Source organism: Bufo bufo, chromosome 4 (genome assembly GCF_905171765.1).
Source record: "Bufo bufo chromosome 4, aBufBuf1.1, whole genome shotgun sequence".
Classification (NCBI taxonomy): domain Eukaryota; kingdom Metazoa; phylum Chordata; class Amphibia; order Anura; family Bufonidae; genus Bufo; species Bufo bufo.
Genome location: NC_053392.1, coordinates 56,561,682 through 56,583,809, shown reverse-complemented (window position 1 = coordinate 56,583,809; position 22,128 = coordinate 56,561,682). Strand labels below are relative to the sequence as shown.

General features: G+C 42.8%; 1 protein-coding gene across 2 annotated transcripts in view; it reads right to left on the bottom strand.

Annotated features, from left to right (window-relative positions):
- LOC120997261 (cytochrome P450 2C5-like) overlaps nucleotides 1-22,128 on the bottom strand; it is a 99,611-nt gene that overhangs the window by 13,852 nt on the left and 63,631 nt on the right. For both annotated transcript variants that reach the window (XM_040427276.1, XM_040427277.1), the window contains exons 4-7: nucleotides 9,945-10,094; nucleotides 8,626-8,786; nucleotides 5,766-5,942; nucleotides 4,747-4,888 (exon numbers count right to left, since the gene is read on the bottom strand). In XM_040427276.1, coding sequence (XP_040283210.1) covers nucleotides 4,747-4,888; nucleotides 5,766-5,942; nucleotides 8,626-8,786; nucleotides 9,945-10,094 — 630 coding nt within the window. The remainder of the gene's footprint in view (nucleotides 1-4,746; nucleotides 4,889-5,765; nucleotides 5,943-8,625; nucleotides 8,787-9,944; nucleotides 10,095-22,128) is intronic.

Sequence of the window (22,128 nt, the reverse complement as noted above, 5' to 3'; positions counted from 1 at the left end):
CTTTTCTCCCAATCAATGACAGTCTTATTAGACTGTAGCCAGGAGAACCCCATAATCAGTTTGGTGAACAAATTATCAAGGTGGGAAAAAAAAAAGAGAGCTCTGAATACATAGATCAAACAACTAAGGTTAAAGGTGAGGTATACGATTTTACAGGATCCTGAGACAAAGGAGTACTATTGCAGTGAGCCCCGTGGAAGCTAGTGTAGAGTATGGGAGTAGAAGTGGCAATGATGTAGTATAGTTGTGTTACGGTGTCCAACGGTGTAGCACTGAAGAATGAGGCCAGAGATGAATGTAACAAAGTCCTTTTTACTAAGTGCAACATAGAACTTGAAAACACATACAGTAGCAGTGGGCTTTAGTGCAATTCTTCTCTGGCACCAGACAATGAGGTATGGTAGCAGGTTAGATAGCTGAAGTTCTGCACTTAGATGTTGCTGGTCTAGTGGTAGTTAGGTGATGAGGCTGTCTTTAGCTCTTTTTCCCTCACATCACAGCAGTGTGTGTAGAAATGCTGCCACAGTTCACTCTCAGGAGTGGGTGTTCTAGAAGCTGCTTCCTCACTCTCTGGCAGGAGAGGGTATATGGATCCTAACTCAGAAGTGGTCCCTCAGAGGTGGTGCTCTATGAACTGCTTCCCTACTCGCCTCCACTATCAGGACAAGTCCTCTGACATCCCCTCTTCGCCTAACTCCGACTTAGACTGAACTGACTCTAGACTTCCCTCTCCTGGCAGGAAGGCATATGCGTCTACTCTACCAGGAGGGGTGGAACAAGGTGGTTAAAGGGATTCTGTCATGAGATTTGAGCCCTATAAGCTAAACATATGGCCAGGTCCGTACTAATAACATGAATCATAAACTGCCCTTATTAAACCTGCTTGTGGCTCTATTAGCCCATAAAAATGGTTTTTATAAGCTGTCACTCACCTACCTAAGGTGCCCAAGGGGTTTTACATTAACCCAGGGTGCCCGCCCGCACCCCTCGCTGTCTGGTGCCCAGCGCCGCCTTCCTCACCTCAGCCCCGCCTCCGCAATCCTCCCGTCCCTCTGCTAGATCCGGCTCAGCCTGATGCTCAGCCTTCGCTCAATGAAGCCGCTGCCAGGAGTCCGCGGCGCATCAGGCTGAGCCTAGTGCGCAGGCGCCGGATCTAGCAGAGGGACGGGAGGATTGCGGAGGCGGGGCTGAGGTGAGGAAGGCGGCGCTGGGCACCAGACAGCGAGGGGTGCGGGCGGGCACCCTGGGTTAATGTAAAACCCCTTGGGCACCTTAGGTAGGTGAGTGACAGCTTATAAAAACCATTTTTATGGGCTAATAGAGCCACAAGCAGGTTTAATAAGGGCAGTTTATGATTCATGTTATTAGTACGGACCTGGCCATATGTTTAGCTTATAGGGCTCAAATCTCATGACAGAATCCCTTTAAGCCTTGTTACAGCCAGCCTTTGCCAACCAATACCTCCCCCATCTGGATAAAATGACATACGGGTGACATACATGACATTACATAGAACTGCATGTAAAACTTAGAACTACAGCAATTAAAATGCACAATAGTAATATCCCAAGTCTGGGGTATTACACTATGCACTGTGGTTATCTTAACTGGAGTGGCAAATTGCAATCACAGAATGGATAATTTTTTAGCAACCTGAAAGTCTAAATTAGCCGCTGACTCATAATCTACAAAATCTTTACCCACAACAATACCTGGAATACCTGACCACCTAGATGGTCTTCCCTAAAACCACCTAGGCATTGTAGTTTTCCAGCTTGGAGCACTTGGGACAATTCTTGATCATATGGCCAGCATCACCACAGTAAAAACAAAGGCCTGTCTCCTCTGGAAACTTATACATCCCTGTGCTGAGATGGTAGATCCTTACTGCATAGGTTTCTTAGAAGACAAGGAATGGATCTTGGATTTCAATGGAATAGACTTCAAAGAAGTGAACTCCTTATCAGGGTCATAGCTTCCTCTAAGGACATGGGTTGTAAATAATTAACAAAAAGATCCTTCAAAAGCTCAGATAAACCTTGGTGGAAATAACAACAAAGAACTGGGCTATTCTACTGGGAAACAATTGACCATCTCCTACATTCAGAACAGTAATCTTCAACACTGCGATTACCCTGACAGAGACAAAGGAGATTGACTTCTGCCACAGCCCTGTGGTTCATCATGTAGCTGAAGAAAAAGCGTCTGCAGATGACAGTTCAGGTGCATTCGGATTTAGAGGGAAAGCCTAGACTTGTAAATCTTCCTGTAGAAGAGACGTAATGAATCCCAGTCAGTTCCTGATGAATGAGGCCTCAAATGAAAAAACAGCTTGCAACTTTCATGAGACGTCACAAACAAATTCTGATCACAAGAATATTGTTCAGGAAGGTTTACTTTGGGTTGAGCTGTAACTGGAGTAGTACCTGCAGTAGCATTTTTTCCAAGCACAAGTTTTTCAGCCATATCCTGGAACAGCTATTTTAAGCCCTACATTTGGTTTACAAGGCCATGAATCTTCTCCATACTGATCCTAAAATCTGCTACCAGCCTTCTCCGGGTAATATGAAACTAAGTTTAACCCTAGGTTTTCATCAGAGCCCGCCGCAAGGCAAAATGGATTTTTTTTTACTAGGGACCCATGATACGTTGGTGGAGCTAATAACAAAATACTGGTGTGGACACACTGGTAGCAGGCCTTTCAGAATGACCAGGGTGATAAATAAATAGTCAACAAGCAGGGTAAAAAAAAAACTGCTGAGACAAACACTAAGAATGCAATACATGAGAGGTGAAAGACTATATACACCTTTGGGGACATTTTTTTTTTATGATTGCATTTTAATCATTTGGGGCTAAAACTCATTTTTTTATTGGTCTTCATTAAAAAATATTGAGCCATTCTGTCACAAAGGGTTAACTGCTGTGTGCATAATACTACTTTCATTTTCCCTTTGTGAGGTCATCTAATAACCCTTATCTCTAAATTACTAAGAGGTCATAAACACTTATTTAAGCCACATTCTTATCAGTAAGATAAGGATTGAGCTTTGATGAGTGTTTATAAGGTCTGAGAGCAGAGATAAGGAGCCCGTCATCTCACTCCCTAAAGGGGGCAGAAGAAAATTCTGATCCTGATAGTTGAGCATCTCAGCTCTGTACAGAGAAAGGACTATATTTTTAATAAAGACCAATTGAAAAAAATTATGAGTACAATGCACTAATAAAAACAAATTGCCCCCAAAAGTGTACATGGCTTTTAAATCCAGATACTAGCCAGAGTCGTTACCAAGAAATTAGATGTAAGCACAATCAGCATCAGCATAGATAATCCAAAAACAAACGCAATATCAGGCAATGATGATAGGGAGCAGCTGACTTACATCCCAAACCCAGCTCTAGGATGTGACACAGATGCGGAAACTTGATTTGGGTCAGTTTTCAGTTACACTGACAGGTCTAGTGTTCAGTGTTTGTATGGTCAGCATGGCAATCCTCCCAGTACGGCCTTTGATGCAAGATGAATTCCTTACCTGTTTTTCACTTCAGAGTGGCCCCTAGCTTTTAGCTCCGCAATGTTCAGCATAGGACAGTAGTCCACTCTGTCTGCCACCTCCTTCAACTTGAGGACATCCACGAACGAAATTCATCAAGTAACGAAGGAAATGGAGACATGAAGTAAAATTTGTATGGACACAGTTCACTCCCTTACAAGGTTCTATTTCAAAAGAGATTGGGGGTCATTTATCAAAGAATGGGGTCTCATGCTAGTCTTTCGTTGCCGTCTGTGGATCCTCTGTGCCAACTACCAGGTGTGGTCGGCTGTTAACCCTCAGGGATCTGACACTCCAATGCAAAGCCCAAGGGGATCAGGCAATACTCGTAGTCTATATTCAGGCTGAGGTCACGGCAAGCAGCAAGAGTCAAAGTTCAGGAATCCAGCAGCAGTCAAGACATGAGATAGCAAAGACTAGCAGAACCAGACTGGACCTGTAGATCAGGCAACAAGTGGAGCAAGGAGCCCAGCATATTTAAGGGAGTTAATGGGCCTTATTTATCAAAAACGTCTAACAGGAAAACTCTCTAAGTTGCCCATAGCAACCAATGAGAGCAAATTTTTTCAGTTAACTTTAATGAAAGGGGAGCTCCGATTGGTTGCTTTCGGGCAACTTAGTTTTCTTGCTAGACAGTTTTGATAAATGAGGCCCAATAAATTCTTTAGTCAGCAACTGGACAGCAGCACTCACACAGCAAGGAGAGAAGGGTGTAACCTCTGCAGTGCTGGAGCAATGAACTAAGCTCCTATTCACACATACACACAGGACATACAGACACAAGGTCAGTGGAGCGGTGGACACAGGCCGCCAACGTAGCATCTTTGATATCCCCTGCACTGCCGGAGGATGAGATGACGAAATGCACACCCCATCACAAATTAAGAACATCCTCTGGCAGTCCATGTCCCTAGATTGAAATCTACTCCAGGTCGAAGCTGAAGTTTATTTCAATTGTCATTGTGATGGTAAATGTGCCAGGGTCGGTGGCCCAGTCTACACCAGTCGCCACCAACACGCTTTTTCAAAGGGGTGAGGGTGGTCTAGAAACACCATTTGCACTTAAATTTTTTACTCCAGTTTCTGGTGTCCAGTGATGTAGTAAATGACTCCCATTGTCTTTAGTAGGGCACTCAGTACTGTGCAATGTAGCATATGTCTATGGTAACATGCATAAAACCAGCTCTCTTACTTTGGACTTCTGGATATTTCATCATCAGCAGAAGACCCCATCTCAGAGTAGTTGAGGTTGTTTCCATGCCAGCGGCAAAGAGGTCCCTCACAAGCACTGTTAGGTTTTCATTAGTAAAGTATAAGTGAGGATTCGGTTTTTCCTAGAAGGTAAATTAATCACAAGTAAAGCAGAAGTTCACAGCATTGGTTTTCTGACAACAAGATGGAATGTCCTTGTGTCATAAAACAATGTGAAACCTCTAATAACAATTATACTTCCTCATTTCACCTCAAAGAGGTGCTATTTTCCCCCATCAAAAATGGCATGATCTGTGGAGGCACCACTAGGAGCTTCCAACACAGATGTGAACAGAGTGTAGTGAAATTAAAAAACAAAACAAAAACAAAATGTGCTTTATGTCTTCTATAAGGAAAGTTAGGCCTCATTCACATCTCCGATTCTGTGATTCGCCTGCCGGATCAGGTGCAGATGCCGGCTGTCAGACGGACAAAATAATGTTGGATCCAAGGTTTTTATGCCAGAAATCGTGTGGAACACCGCCAGATCCCATTGCAGTAAATGAGGATCCGGCGGTGAAGTAGAGGCCTGCCGGATCTCAAAACGGAGACGTGAACGTGAACAAGGCCTTAGTCACAACTTGATATTTGAAAGGAAATAGAAAAAAATATCAGATGTCTTCTCTATGATCTCTATGATCACTTACTGAAGAGCACCTTGAATTTCCTAGGACCCTATGGTAAATCTGTAACAAGCTCCCCCCAAAAAAACAAAAACAAGAAAACAAACACAACCCCTACCCCAAAAAAAAAAATAAAAAAAATAAGCTAATGTCCAAGAAGCACTGGTTCCCCTCAGTCATCTGGGCCTGGGTGCCACCACTACCTCTGCATTTCCAAAAGAAAATCTAGTACGTTTACCAGCAGTCCTATGTAAAAAAACAAATAGCACATTGTGTCACCATGAGTTGAGCTAAACTGCAATTCAGCTTTAGAAAATCTGTATCAGTGTTTCAGTACCTTTTGTTGTTTCACCAGGAAGGCGTCAATAAGGTTCCTCTGGTCATTGACATCCAGAATTTTTTTCTGGTTGGTGAAGGTTTCACGAATAAACTCATGCAGTTCATTCACATTCTTCATCACTACTGTATGGATACTTGAACACCAGTGTATCAGTGATGGATAGGCATTATACAGCTGCAATTGGAAAAAAATGATGAATGGCAGAACGAGACCCCCAAAGTGAACAGAGGTGAATAGAGAGGTAGCTGCACTTGGGTGGTGAGCTGAACATTCACTGCTGTAGGAGTATGAGTCAGGGAGGAATACCCATTGGATTCCAGCCAACTCGACTAGTTAAGGCAGGTGCAGGAGACGATGATGATCATTTGGATAGGAATGAACTTTATTGACAGGTAATATTTTTGAATGAGCGCTATCAACCTGCATCTGCACTGCTACCCACCATGCAGTGGAGCTTGCACAAGAAGCCCACACCACTGGCCACCTTATAATAAGAAATAGTGCAAACATTGCTGAGTGTGTCATTAGCCCCCACCATGTCTATCAAAAAGTCTTGAAAAAGGGGTCCTGGAACCCCGAAGCGTGTTGTCTGTTTCAAAAATATTACCTGTCAATAAAGTTCATTCCTATTCAAGTGTCGTCTACTGCGCTTGCCTTAACTAGTCGAGTTGGCTGGAACCCAACATGTATACCTCTCCAACTCACACTCCTACTCCTGTGGCATCCCTCTGGCTGGTTGGAAACCTTTTTCCAGAGGCGTTTATCTAAAACACATTGGCATCGGCTGCAACAACCAGATTAGCTCTACTGACAGATTCTACCTCTCTAATGCGTTTACCAGTTGAGCACACCAACATTTCTGTAGAGACCCATATATTTTACTCATTCACCCTATGAGCGCCTTTCCAATGGGCACTATATGCATTCACTGCTGTGAAACTTCCGAAAATAGCCAAACAAATGCTTTGGAACTCCCACAGCAATGAATAGAGAACATACTGCACATGTGCGGTGTGCTCTCCTTCACTTTGGGAGCTCTGTTCTGTAGCTAGGAGAGGGTCCTACAGATAAGCAAAGTTTTGAAAAATTTGATTAGGCTGCTTCACCGAACTTCAACAAGAAATTTGATTTGTTATGAATTACTTTGAAACAAATCACTTTCCATTGTATGGTGTGGGCGCAATTACATGCTGACCTCGTCATTTAATCTCTCAGATGCCGCTTTCAACGCTTTGGATCAACCCCTTAAGGACGCAGTCAATTTTGAGGATGCAGGGAATTTTTTTACATTTTGTCTGTGTTCATTTGTACATTTCAATTAACATACATGAAGACTGGTGACAAGTTATATCATTAAATGCACCATTGGTGATTTTTTTTTTTTGGGGGGGGGCTGTTAATGCAAAAAAGGAATGTATTATACCGTATTACACTTTAACTTTTTTGTCCAACTTAGGCCACTTTCGCATCTGCGGCAAGCTGATCCAGCTGCCTGATCTGGCACAAATGCTGGCTGTTTGTCAGAGCAAAAACCGTTGCATGCAATGGAGACCCATCAGTGACCTATAGAATCTGGAGAGGCTGCTCTCAGCCAGAACAGCCTGGCGGATCTGCTCCCGAAGATGTGAACAAAGCCTAAGAGAATTTTTTTTATCTGTATTCCAATCCATTGTTGCCTGTCAGTGAAAAAGTACAGGCACATATAGACTAAGGCATGGCTAAAAGGCAAGGTCAGCCTTTCTTAGGCCTTGTTCACATGATACTGAATCATACACATGGGGCTGTCTGTGTTCTTCATGGACAGAACACATACCTAGTGACTTTAATGTGTTTTTTCACACATCAGGGATTTTCCACTGACCGTGGGTCAGTCTAACAACGACAGAGGCATGCACTATTTTGGTCCGTGATGTAGACCAAATATGTCAGTTGAAATCTATGGGTCCATGAAAAGCAATGATACAAGATGACATCCATGTTCTGGCAATGATTTTATGGACCATTGGTTGGAGATGCCCTGGAAACTAATTTTCAGCTGAGCAGTGTCTCTGGAATACGAATAACACATGGAGGGCAAAAAATGGATGCACAGACCCAACATGGATCTTTCACAGATATCTTCAAAAATGAACCATTGACCATCTTGTCTCAGATCTCAACACAGACACAGAGGTGTGAAAGAGGCCTTACACATCTGTCTGTCATATTTAGTTGTCAACCCCAACATCTGCCTTGCCTGGTGGCTGGTGATGTGAGGATAAATGGAGTCCATTTTTGATCACTTTGACACCATGGTCTCTATGGACTGCCACATCTATGTGGTTAAAAGGACAAGATAAAAGGGATCTGTAGCAGCAGAAGACCAGCTGTCAACCACAACCATGGAACATGAACATTGGCTTTGTGCACCCTGCATTGCAGTGTGAACCCATTGACTTAAATGGGTCCGTGATGCCCAAGATGTGGCCAAAGATAGGACATGTCCTATCTTTTATGATGGGGCCATCTTCTGTGTGCTTCTGGGTTCGTGTAGCCATGCTGCAAAAGATAGGACATGTCCTATCTTTGGCCACATCTTGCGGATAGTGAACCCATTGAAGTCAATGGGTCTGTGATGTGGGGTGCACATGGCCAGTGTTCATGTTTTGCTTGGTTTGTGGTCTGCAGAATGGACATGGTCATGTGAATGAGGCCTAAACTGGATGAAATCCTTCCACAAGCACAGTGGCCCCTTCTGTATATTATTAGGGAGTCTAAGGCCCAACCCCTGACCAATTTTATATTAAAGGACTATCATGTGGACAGTCCGTCAATTTTCCAGAAAATATTTATAAATATAGTATGGAGTTTAGCTCACCGTAGCCATTGGGCTTCCAAGTAATTGGATACTTTCACTAATGATCTTTAACAGCTTCAGAAGTGTAGGATCCTCATAATCAAATCGATTACTCAGTAAGATGGAGACTATAATGTTGGCTACAGCTGCATTTATAATCATGGTGTTATCAAAGGGTTCACCTAGAAATACAATGAGAAAACAAGGGTCGAAAAATATACTGTAAATTACATTATTAAGATTTTTGAATTATCTCAACAATAATATCATGCAATAGTCATGCAATAGTGTATGGAGTAAGTGGCCATTATATGAAGCCTCCAAAAAAATTACCACTAGCTCAAAGGTCATGACACTGCTGATATATCAATCTCTAGCAAGGGAAGGCGTATAGCTAGAGGGGGTAATGAGATAAACTCTGGCACCAACCCAATTGTCCCTTTGTCATGTACCGTATGAATTTTTTTCTCATCTGAAGTTCAGATTGGAAAAAAATTACAACTATAAAAAAAAAAAGATTATAGCACTATATTAGCTAAATTGCTCTAAATTCGTTGTTTTTTTTCGAATATTTGCTATATTGCTATATATTCTTGTTTTAGAATATTACGAATATTTGAAAAAATGAAGTTATAGCAATATAGCAAATATTCAAAAAAAAAAACCCGAATATAGAGCAATTTAGCTAATATAGTGCTATATTCTTCTTTGTCTAATAGTTGTAAGTTGAAAAAAATCGCAATAAAAATTCGAAAATTCGCAAACAACACTACTCCTAGTCAAATATACTGCAGCTTTCTCATTGGCCCACAAGCTAGAAGCAGGGAGGGATCATGTGTACTGATTTAAAAAAAAATCGAATATTCGAAAATACGAATATATATCACTATATTCGAAATATTCGCGAATTTTCCTATAAGTACGTATATTTGCGATAAAATTTGAATATTCGTGATCAACACTAGTGATTGAAGTTGAAAAAAATCGCAATAAAAATTCGCATGACGAAAATTCGCATATTACACGATCATTACCTTGCCGATTTTTCGAGTAAAAAAATTCTTAGAATATAACGAATTCTCGAAATATCACGAATTCGAATATGATCCCTGCCGCTCATCACTATCAATCACTGAAAGGACCACCTCCTGAACTTTAAATTCCAGAATAAACAGGAATGAAATAAAAGTTTTAATGAAGGTTTTCCGATAAAATTATATATCAATCTGATCAGCTCCTCATGACAGGTTCCCTTTAATTACTCCTAATAATTCTCATAATTGCAGTTTCCAGTCAAGAAGCAAAACACATGATAAAGTATGATGGAACAATGCACCAACCTTTGTAAGTTCTGAACTTCTTTACCAAAAAATCACTTTCTTCAGAAATCTTGCTTTCAATGGCTTCTTTCCCCATTCCAAAATCTTTAAGGGTTAACAGAGCGAATCGTCTCATCACTCTCCAGTTCTCATCATGAGAAAAAAGAACTCCTGAGGACAAAAGGAAAAAATAACAGACATACAAGATGGCCACCAACATGTCTAGTCAATGTATGTATTAGGTACTGCGCGACATATACCCCCTATTGCTCTCCTAGCCAGTGTGGCACTATGAAGGTCCACAGTAAATATTACAGAAACTTACAGATTGATTGGAATACCTTTATCCTGGATGTTCCTCTGCAAGGGCTGTTCTCCTGCGTCTTTCTAGTTTTTTCTTTTTTCTTTTTTTCTCTTTTTTCTTTTCTTTTAAGTGCCGTTCGGGATGAGGAAAGGTGTAGGGGGCTGAGCCCTAGTGGTAATGAATGATTTTTCTAAAAATACAGAGCTTGCCCCGGCCGGTGGCACAGCTCGTGGTTAAAAAGAGCCGCTTGTTCGCGCTCGCTCGGAGCGCTGCGTGACTGGTAGAAAATATAAAAAGAAGAATCCACCAGAAAGAAGAGGAAATCAAAGAAAAGAAAAGTAGAAAATTCAACCGCGATGCATTACCAAAAAACCACACGGAAAATAGCAGCCAGAACTCCTTCCAGACACTGGACGAAGGTAGATATAGCCAAGCTGAGGAACACACATCCATCTTCACGATACATGAAGAGGATAACTATCAAGAAGAGGGGGACATGCAAATAGAACAACTGATACCCATAACCCCAGAAGTCATTATTAGAAGACAAAATGAAGCCACCAATAGAAATGAAATACAGACGGATAACCGCTATGAGGTACTGATGAACTATGAGACAGACGAGGAAGAAATAGCCCCCTCCCGTCAACAGAACAAAACACAAGAAAGAGAAAGACAAGACAAACGAAACCCGTCAGAAGACATTCAAATAGAAGAGAAAGAACACAATACTGAAGGTAGTAATGTGAAGGTTACTTCAAATAACCACGACACCAGGAAAGAAGGACCAAGAACAACAAACCAAACGATGACAACAAGAAATACACATAGAAATAAACCTCAAGAGCAGGAAAGAGGACGCAATGAACAGAGAGAAAAAAGAACAACAATAAAAAAAACTGTGAAACAGGATTTTTTCCTGAGAAGAAAAAGTGCAAGAGGGGTAATAGAGGAGGGAAACTCGCCCAAAAGAAGAAATTAAAACAAAAGGAGATCAAAATAGAGTCAGGACAGAAGATTTTTAACCTTAGTACATACATACTAACAAAGGGAGAACAAGAAATCCTGGAAAAAGGGTTAAAATTTGCACCTACTACACTGTTCAATAAATTTGAAGCGTTCATAGGGGCCCGCAAATTCATGAGAAGACTAGCCCTAAAGAAATACTTCATAAAAAAACAACAAAAAAACAACAATAATAGGCAAGACACCAATAAAATTCATCGATCCAACAAAGCAGAAACAATAGAAGACAACCATGCAGAAAAGGGATACAAACACACCGACTTAAAAGCAAAATCTAAATACCATCCGGTGCAGGAATATTCCCAGGCACTCAACAATTTCATGAACATGGTCAATAAGGATATACGAAAAATCAGAAGTCCAAAAAAACAAAAACATAGGAAAAAACACCTAGGGAACATATCCCATGCGGAACGGGAGGCACTAACCAAAATACAGGAAAATGAAAAAATCATCCTAAGACCTGCTGACAAAGGCGGGGGAATTGTAATATTGGACAAAGACAAATACCTACAGGAAGCATACAAATTATTAGGAGACAAGAAAACATACAAAATACTAAAAAATGACCCAACAGAAGGATTCAAAAAGGAACTAAGTGAACTGATCAAGAAGGGAAGAACAGAAGCCATCCTCAACACAAAAGAGGCCGAATATATAGAAACAAAACAACCCAGAATTGCCGCGTTTTACTACAATCCAAAGATACATAAAAGTACAACAGACCCCCCAGGAAGACCAATAATATCAGGAGTAGAATGCCTGACAAGCAATCTATCCGAATACATAGACCGCTTCCTGCAACCATGTGTAGACCTGCTACCAACACACTTGAAAGACCCCCAGCACATCCTAAATATCCTAAATCAGGTGAAATGGGAACCAAATTACATTCTAGGCACCCTGGATGTCAAATCCCTATACACCATCATTGACAATGAGAAAGGGTGCGACGCAGTAAAAACGTGTCTACAGAATCAGGGAATTCTTGCAGAGAAACAAATAGACTTCATTGGTGCATGTATCATGTTCATTTTAAAAAGAAATTATTTAATATTTGAGGACAAGTTCTATATACAGCAGTGGGGCACCGCGATGGGGACGAGATTCGCACCGGGGTTCGCAAACATATATGTGGGAGCATCAAGTCATCTATCCCCACGGCGAGCTCCGGTCGAATCTCGTCCTATGGAAACGCTTTATAGATGATATTATATTCATCTGGGCAGGAGAAAAAGAAGCACTGAACACATTTTTTAAAGAAATTAACAACAATGAGTACCATCTGGAATTTACACCAATATTTAGTCAGAGTGAAATTAATTTCCTGGACTTAACCATCTACATAGAGGATGGCAATATACAAACCAGGACATATAATAAACCTACAGACGTCAATGGCTTCATCTCCCACGAGAGCTGCCATCTCCCACAGTGGTTGGAAAATATTCCAAAGGGACAATTCATGAGACTAAAACGCAACTGTACAAAGGAAAGTGAATATCAAACAGAGGCGGACAACATTCAGAAAAAATTCGAAGAGAGAGGCTACAACAAGGAAAAACTACTAATACAGAAAGAACTAGTAGGAAAACTAGACAGACAGGAGCTAATTAATAAAAAGAAGATAAAAACAGAAGACACACAGTATAATAGCCAAGCAGGTACATTAAGAAGGATCATCAAAAAACATTGGGAAACCCTGAAGGAGGATAAAATAATAGGAGATCAGATTCCCAAAAATCCAAAATTCATCTATAGAAAAGCCAAAAATGTGGGAAGCATAATAGCCCCCACCAACAAATGTCTGAGCAAGAAAAATGACAATCAAACAATAAGCACTATCCTTGGAAAAAAAACCCAGGGAGGTTTTTTCCCATGTGGCCATTGCGGTGTCTGTAAAAAATTAAAAACAAACAAAAAACAGCACATAAGTATGGAAATAAAAAATGAATGGACAGAGGACACAGAAACATACAAAATAAAGGATCATATAACCTGCAGAAGCCAGGGTGCAATATATGCTATAACATGTCCGTGTAAAAAAACATATATAGGACGCACAAAGAGAACCATAAGCAAAAGAATAGGGGAACACATCTACAACATAGGAAGGAAATATGAGGGCCACCCACTCTCTAGACATTATAAGGATAAACATGGAGGAAACCACAGCGGCACCACTTTCTGTGGTATCGAAATGGTTAAAAAAGATAAAAGGGGAGGAGACTTTATCAAGAAAATGTCCAGATCAGAAAGCCGCTGGATATTTAACTTAAATACTCTGGTACCCTTGGGATTAAACTCAGAGATATAATTATTTGCCTTCCAATAAACATCAATCAAGAATGCCAGGGATGTAGGAGTTAAGGAAGGGAGGAGATACAGACCTTTAAAAGTAGCACCAGGAGCCAGAGGAATCATTCCTGACGAAGATTAGCGAACTAATCGAAACGCGTTGGAGTAAACTTTGGTCCTCCTGGTCCACCGTAGCTATTGCCGTGACGTCACGCAGCGGACAAGCTGCTCTTTTTAACCACGAGCTGTGCCACCGGCGGGGGCAAGCTCTGTATTTTTAGAAAAATCATTCTTTACCACTAGGGCTCAGCCCCCTACACCTTTCCTCATCCCGAACGGCACTTAAAAGAAAAGAAAAAAGAGAAAAAAAGAAAAAAGAAAAAACTAGAAAGACGCAGGAGAACAGCCCTTGCAGAGGAACATCCAGGATAAAGGTATTCCAATCAATCTGTAAGTTTCTGTAATATTTTGTCACGGGTGTATGTGAGCAACAATAGTAATACACAGTACAGAGCTACTGACTGGACCCAGAACTAGGGAGGATAAAGGGTGACCCCTGTCCGACCCTCAACGCTCTCCCTATTCTGCTAAAGCACATGCCCGGATCCAAATGGCGGAACGAGGCATGCCCACGTGCCTAAGACTAATGACCCCTGTAACCCCTACAATAGCGGAAGGGGCACGGCCACCAGTGCCCTACTCAGTATATGGAGGGAACCGTGGCCACCTCAGATCCAGTCAGAAAATAAACAGGAACACAACAATGTCTGCACACTTAGCTGAAGATGTTGCAGCCGCAGAGAAGACGGATCCAAGGACAGGCTGGCAATATCCGGAGTGCTAGCTGCAGCAGAACGCAGGTCCAGTGAACTGATAGCTACAAGTGAAGAAACTAAAGCAACAGCTACAACTGAAGTGAGAACTATAATCCACATCCTATCATAGGAGGAGGGGTGATATAAAGAGAGGGAAATCAAACACATGAAGGACAGCTGTGGTGAAAGAAACCAAAAGTAAACAGAGTAGTGAGAACTCCTCCCAGCTCTAGTAGTGACATCATCACAGGGGTGGAGAAACAGAGCTGTGAGAACGTCCCAAAGCTCTGGTAGTGACAGTACCCCCCCCCTCTACGGGTGGACTCCGGACACCCAGGACCCACCTTCTCAGGATGAGCCCTATGAAATGCCCTGATGAGGCGAGTGGCTTTAATGTCCGACACCGGAACCCACATCCTCTCCTCAGGACCATAACCCTTCCAATGAACGAGGTACTGAAGAGAACCGCGGACCATGCGAGAGTCCACAATTCTGGAAACCTCAAACTCCAGATTGCCATCAACCAAAATCGGAGGAGTAGGCAAAGAGGAGGGTACCGTGGGCTGGACATATGGTTTTAAGAGAGATCTGTGAAATACATTATGTATCTTCCAAACCCGTGGAAGATCAAGACGGAAGGCAACAGGATTGATGACTGACAAGATTTTATAAGGCCCAATAAACTTGGGACCCAATTTCCAGGAGGGAACCTTCAACTTAATGTTTCTAGTAGACAACCACACCAGATCACCCACATTCAGGTCCGGACCAGGCACACGTCTCTTATCAGCCACACGCTTATACCTCTCACTCATCTTTTTAAGATTACTCTGAATCTTTTGCCAAATGGTAGACAAAGACGAGGAAAATCTCTCCTCCTCAGGTAAACCAGAAAGAGCCCCTCCCGAGAATGTCCCAAACTGCGGATGGAACCCATATGCACCAAAGAATGGTGACTTATCAGAAGATTCCTGACGACGGTTGTTCAGAGCAAACTCAGCAAGAGGGAGAAATGAACACCAATCCTCCTCGTTCTCTGCCACAAAACAGCGCAAATATGTCTCCAGATTCTGATTGAGGCGCTCAGTCTGACCATTCGACTGCGGATGAAAAGCAGAAGAGAAGGACAGCCGAACCCCCAGGTGAGAACAGAAAGCCTTCCAGAACCTGGACACAAACTGCGTGCCTCTATCGGAAACAATATCAGAGGGAATGCCGTGCAATTTAACAATATGGTCGACAAAAGCTTGCGCCAACGTTTTAGCATTGGGTAAACCAGGGAAAGGTACGAAATGAGCCATCTTGCTAAAACGGTCCACCACCACCAGGATCACCGACTTCCCCGAGGAACGAGGAAGATCCGTGATAAAGTCCATGGACAGGTGTGTCCAAGTACGGGAAGGAATGGGTAACGGGAGAAGGGAACCTGAAGGCCGTGAACGAGGGACCTTAGCGCGAGCGCACGTCTCACAAGCAGCCACAAAACCCTCCACCGACTTACGAAGAGCCGGCCACCAAAATCTCCGAGCAATGAGATCCACCGTGGCTCTACTCCCGGGGTGACCAGCAAGAACCGTATCATGATGCTCCTTAAAGAGTTTGTGACGTAGCTCAGGAGGCACGAACAACTTCCCAGAAGGACAACGGGCAGGTGTCTCAGTCTGGGCAGCCTGGACCTCGGCCTCCAAATCGGAATATAGAGCAGAAACAACTACCCCCTCCGCCAAAATGGGACCCGGGTCCTCGGAGTTTCCTCCTCCCGGAAAACAGCGAGAGAGAGCATCAGCCTTCACATTTTTTATCCCAGGTCGGAATGTAACAACAAAATTGAATCTGGAGAAGAACAGAGACCATCTGGCCTGTCTCGGATTCATACGCCTGGCCGACTCCAAGTATGCCAGATTCTTATGGTCGGTAAAAACGGTGATAGGGTGCCTGGCCAACCAATGGCGCCATTCCTCGAAAGCCAACAACTCCCTATCTCCCACATCATAGTTTCTCTCTGCCGGGGAGAGTTTTTTTAGAGAAAAAGGCACAGGGTCGCCACTTGGCAGGGGAAGGGCCCTGGGACAAAACCGCACCCACACCCACCTCGGAAGCATCCACCTCAACAATAAACATCGGGATGCACCAAGACGGGAGCAGACGCAAAATTCTCTTTAATCTTAGAAAAGGCTGCAAGCGCCTCCTCCGACCAAGAGGAAAAATCCGCCCCCTTTTTTGTCATGTCAGTGAGGGGTTTGACAACAGAGGAATAATTCAAAATGAACTTTCTGTAATAGTTCGCAAAACCCAGAAAGCGCATCAATGCCTTCTGATTCTCAGGAAGCTCCCACTCAAGTACAGCACGGACCTTCTCCGGATCCATGCGAAAACCAGAAGCAGAGAGGAGAAAACCCAGAAATTGAATCTCCGATACTATAAAAAGACATTTCTCCAGCTTGGCGTACAATTTATTTTCCCGCAGAATCTGCAGAACCTGAAAAAGATGATCCTGATGGGTCTGAACATCAGGGGAAAAAATCAAAATATCATCAAGATACACCAATACAAATTTCCCCATTAAATGATAGAAAATACTATTAACAAAATACTGAAAGACGGCCGGAGCATTCATCAGGCCGAAAGGCATAACGAGATTCTCGAAATGCCCGTCAGGGGTATTAAAGGCCGTTTTCCATTCATCCCCCTCTCTGACCCTGACCAGGTTGTACGCGCCTCTCAAATCCAATTTGGAAAACACCTTGGCCCCAACAATTTGATTGAAGAGGTCCGGGATCAGAGGAAGGGGATAGGGATCGCGAATCGTGATACGGTTCAGCTCCCTAAAATCTAGGCAAGGTCTCAGAGAGCCATCTTTCTTTTTAACAAAAAAAAAACCCGCGGCCACAGGTGACTTTAAGGGGCGAATATGCCCCTTTTCGAGACTCTCGGAGATGTAAGTTTGCATAGCGATTCTTTCCGGTTGTGAGAGATTGTAGAGGCGTGCTTTTGGCAGCTTGGCGCCGGGAATGAGGTTAATGGGACAGTCAAACTCCCGGTGAGGAGGTAGCTCCTGAACACCGCTCTCGGAAAACACGTCCGAGAAATCAGAGAGAAATGATGGCACCGTTTTAGTAGACACCTCTGCAAAAGTCGCTGTGAGACAATTCTCTCTACAAAAATCACTCCACTCATTTATTTGCCTTCCTTGCCAATCAATAGTGGGGTTATGTCTAGTGAGCCAGGGTAACCCCAAAACTAGAGGAGACGGCAATCCGTTAAGGACAAAACAAGATATATCCTCCACATGAGTGTCACCTACAGCTAGCCGGATATTGTGAACAAAGCCCTTCAGAGATCTCTGTGAGAGTGGAGCAGAGTCAATAGCAAAAACAGGTATATCTTTATCTAATGTGCAAACCTGAAAACCATGCATGGCTACAAATTGAGTGTCAATAAGATTGACGGCCGCTCCACTATCGACAAAAATCTCACAAGAAATGACTTTGCTCTCTAGCGCCACCCTGGCAGACAGGAGAAAACGGGAACTGCAGGTCAGAGGAAAAGCATCAAATCCTACATCAACTTTGCCCAAAGTAGCAGATGAAGCAGAACTTGATGATTTACCTTTTGAGATTTTTCTCTTATTATCGCTCTTAGTACGGTTCAAGAATCTCCTAGACGGACAAACATTTGCCAAATGACCTATGCCCCCACAACAAAAACAGACCATACTCTGAGGACTAAATCCTCTTTTATCAGGGGCAAGTCGAGCTAGCTGCATGGGCTCCTTCTCAGAGGGGAGCGAGACAGGATGAGGCCCCTGCACACTGAATGAGTCCGCACCACTGCCCCTAGACTGACAATGGCTGGACAGAGAGGTCTCGTTTCTTTCTCTTAGACGCCTGTCAAGGCGTACCGCCAATGACAAGGCAGACTCTAAGGACGTTGGTCTCTCATGGAAAGCAAACGCATCTTTTAATCTCTCCGAGAGACCATGACAGAACTGACTCCGGAGTGCAGCATCATTCCAACCCGAATCAGCTGCCCATCTCTGAAATTCAGAACAATAAAGCTCCGCAGACCGTTTGTTCTGGCATAAAACACGTAGGTTAGATTCGGCCAGAGCAACACGATCCGGGTCATCATAAATCTGCCCCAGGGCCACAAAAAATCCCTCCACGGATCGAAGGGAGGGATCCCCTGATGGCAGCGAAAAAGCCCAAGTCTGAGCATTACCCCTGAGCAGGGAGATGACAATCCTCACCCTCTGCTCTTGATTACCAGAAGAGTGAGGACACAAGCAAAAATGGAGTTTGCATGCCTCTCTGAAACGAACAAAATTCTCACTGCCCCCGGAGAACGTCTCCGGAAGTGAGACCTTTGGCTCGCAACAGACTCCATGAGCCGGAGCAGGGCCCAATGCTTGAAGCTGGGTCATAGATTGACGGAGATCCGCTACTTCCAAAGAAAGACCCTGCATGCCGTCAACCAGGTCAGAAAGCGGATCCATGTCAAAAAAGGACGGTTTTGGTGGATTATAATGTCACGGGTGTATGTGAGCAACAATAGTAATACACAGTACAGAGCTACTGACTGGACCCAGAACTAGGGAGGATAAAGGGTGACCCCTGTCCGACCCTCAACGCTCTCCCTATTCTGCTAAAGCACATGCCCGGATCCAAATGGCGGAACGAGGCATGCCCACGTGCCTAAGACTAATGACCCCTGTAACCCCTACAATAGTGAAAGGGGCACGGCCACCAGTGCCCTACTCAGTATATGGAGGGAACCGTGGCCACCTCAGATCCAGTCAGAAAATAAACAGGAACACAACAATGTCTGCACACTTAGCTGAAGATGTTGCAGCCGCAGAGAAGACGGATCCAAGGACAGGCTGGCAATATCCGGAGTGCTAGCTGCAGCAGAATACAGGTCCAGTGAACTGATAGCTACAAGTGAAGAAACTAAAGCAAGAGCTACAACTGAAGTGAGAACTATAATCCACATCCTATCATAGGAGGAGGGGTGATATAAAGAGAGGGAAATCAAACACATGAAGGACAGCTGTGGTGAAAGAAACCAAAAGTAAACAGAGTAGTGAGAACTCCTCCCAGCTCTAGTAGTGACATCATCACAGGGGTGGAGAAACAGAGCTGTGAGAACGTCCCAAAGCTCTGGTAGTGACATATTTACTGCGGACCTTCATAGTGCCACACTGGCTAGGAGAGCAATAGGGGGTATATGTCGCGCAGTACCTAATACATATATTATACACATCATTCATTTGATTTCCAATGGTGGCGATACCGTTGCGGTACCGCTGCGTCAGTCTATTTCAGTGCAAGCGCCGGTGTATCACGAATGTCTAGTCAATGGTTCATTCAAAACACCCTACATATCATATAATTAAAAAATATTTTCATAGATAGGGAAAAAGAAATCTGCCACAATAAATTAACTAAGGTCTTCTAAGTATGTAGAAATCTGCCAGAGAACCACTGGGCCTTTCACGTCTGTTGCATTGAAATGTGTGTGGTGTCTATGGGCATCATTTCAGTTTGATAGGCGATATACTGGGCTTACGCTACACTTTTCAGTAGTCAAAATCGACACAGTCCTGGAATGTAGGAAACATCAAGTTTATCATTTTTAGGTGACAATGCGTTTCAAGGCAAAAACTCCTTTATCAGGTTCATTAAGATATACAGCATATAACAGATTGCACAAACAATGCCAAAAAGCTCCTAAACGTTGATGGGGCTAGTCTAGATTTAAACAATGGACTGGGTAAGACAATTTTAAACATTTACAGGAATGAGTGCAGGAAGCATGTAACATGGTGATGTAGCATGTAACAAGTTCCCTGTCCATGCCTGGGAGTTCATTGTTGAGCAAAAGACGCTGCGTGCAATGAGGAGAGAGGTCATTGGCTGCCAACTGCTGATGCCGTCCTGAATGAGGGCATGGAAGTCAATTAGAAGGCCTGGTCCTGACCCAAGCAACCTGAGAATTATTATGTCCTCTTTCTTTGTCTCTCTTCTCCCTCTGAGCATGTCTTTGCTTAAATGCTCTGCTGGACTCCATTTTAGGTCCTGGTTGGGGATAGAAAATCCATAGAGCACCAGCTGAAAATAGTTCCTGTTGAAGCCATGAAGGGACTTGGAGGCCATTAAAAAGTTATAAGAACCAGTGATGGATTGAGTAAATTCTTGTGTAGTATATTCAGCTGTCTACGAGAAGCCCCGCCTCTATCGCTAACCCTGCCCCCTTTTTCTTGCCAGTTTGGAAAAGGGTCGAGAAGCTCAAAAAGTAGCAAATTACTGGGCAAATATGCTGTGTGCCATAATTTAAAAAAAAAAGGTTTACGCCATAATAGTGGCGTAAAGCTTTTAGTAAATGACCCATCTCTCCCCCCCCCCCATTGATTCTGTAATTGAAACTTAGGATGAAGGTGTTTTTTTTCTGGGATAAATAAATGCTGCTATCAATGGCAGAGATAATTTAACTAATTAAAATGGTTTTGCCACAACTGATGCATGTGCTGGGTAACACTCCAGTATGGGTTGGAAATATATAAAAAAAACAAAAAAAAACGAAAACATTGTTGAACGAATTAATATGGAATCGCAAAAAAGTGCTGGAGGAAGTATGAATGTTTTTGGAGAAAACTGAAGTTTAGTGTTCCCTAATATTTTTTGCTACATATTTGACATATTTAGTTAAATTGAAGAGTTTTGATTATTTGGAGAATGATTTTTTAATTGGAAAATAATAAAGATTTGTTTACGAAAAACATTTACATACTCTCGACAAAATCTAAGGCCCCTTTCACACGAGCGAGTTTTCCGCACGGGTGCAATGCGAGACGTGAACGCATAGCACCCGCACTGAATCGTGACCCATTCATTTCAATGCGTCTGTGTACATTAGCGTTTTTTTTCACGCATCAATTCTGCATTGCGTGAAAAACGCAGCATGTTCTATATTCTGCATTTAGTGAAAAACGCATTGCATCCGGAAGCAAGTGCGGGTGCAATGCGTTTTTCACTGATCTTTGCTAAGAGATGTTGTTTGCAAACCTTCCGTTTTTTATCATGCGCGTGAAAAACGCATCAAAACGCATTGCACCTAAGCGGGAAAAACTAAACAACTGAACGCAATCTCAGACAAAACTGACTGAACTTGCTTGCAAAATGGTGCGAGTTTCACTGAACGCACCCTGAACGAATCCGGACCTAATCCGTCACGCTCGTGTGAAAGGGGCCTAAGCCCATATAAAATAACTGTGTTCACGACAAACACATTGTGGTAGAAATAAAAATATCCCTGAAACGCAGTGTTTCTAAGACTAATAAACTTGACGATTCCTCGCCCCTCTCCCAAACTACTACTAACTACTAAACTATTTCATTAATTGATTTGGGGGCTTTGAATTTGGGAATATATAATTATTTTCAGTTTTTTTTTTCATGCCTCGTGCAATTTATTTGATATAATATATTTTCTATGGGCCATTAACCCCTTTAGGACCCTGTGATTTTAATAGTATGAGCATTTCTGGATACAGAAATACCTACGATATATTTTTTCATATTTTTTTATTTTTATTTTATTTATGGGGAAAGGAGGGTTATTTGAATTTTTATATTTAAAAAAAAATAATTCTTTTGTGCTTTACCTACAGTGCCTTGCAAAAGTATTCACCTCCTTGACTTTTTTCGTATTTTGTTACATTGCAGCCTTAAGTTCAATGTTTTGCTAATCTGAATTTTATGTG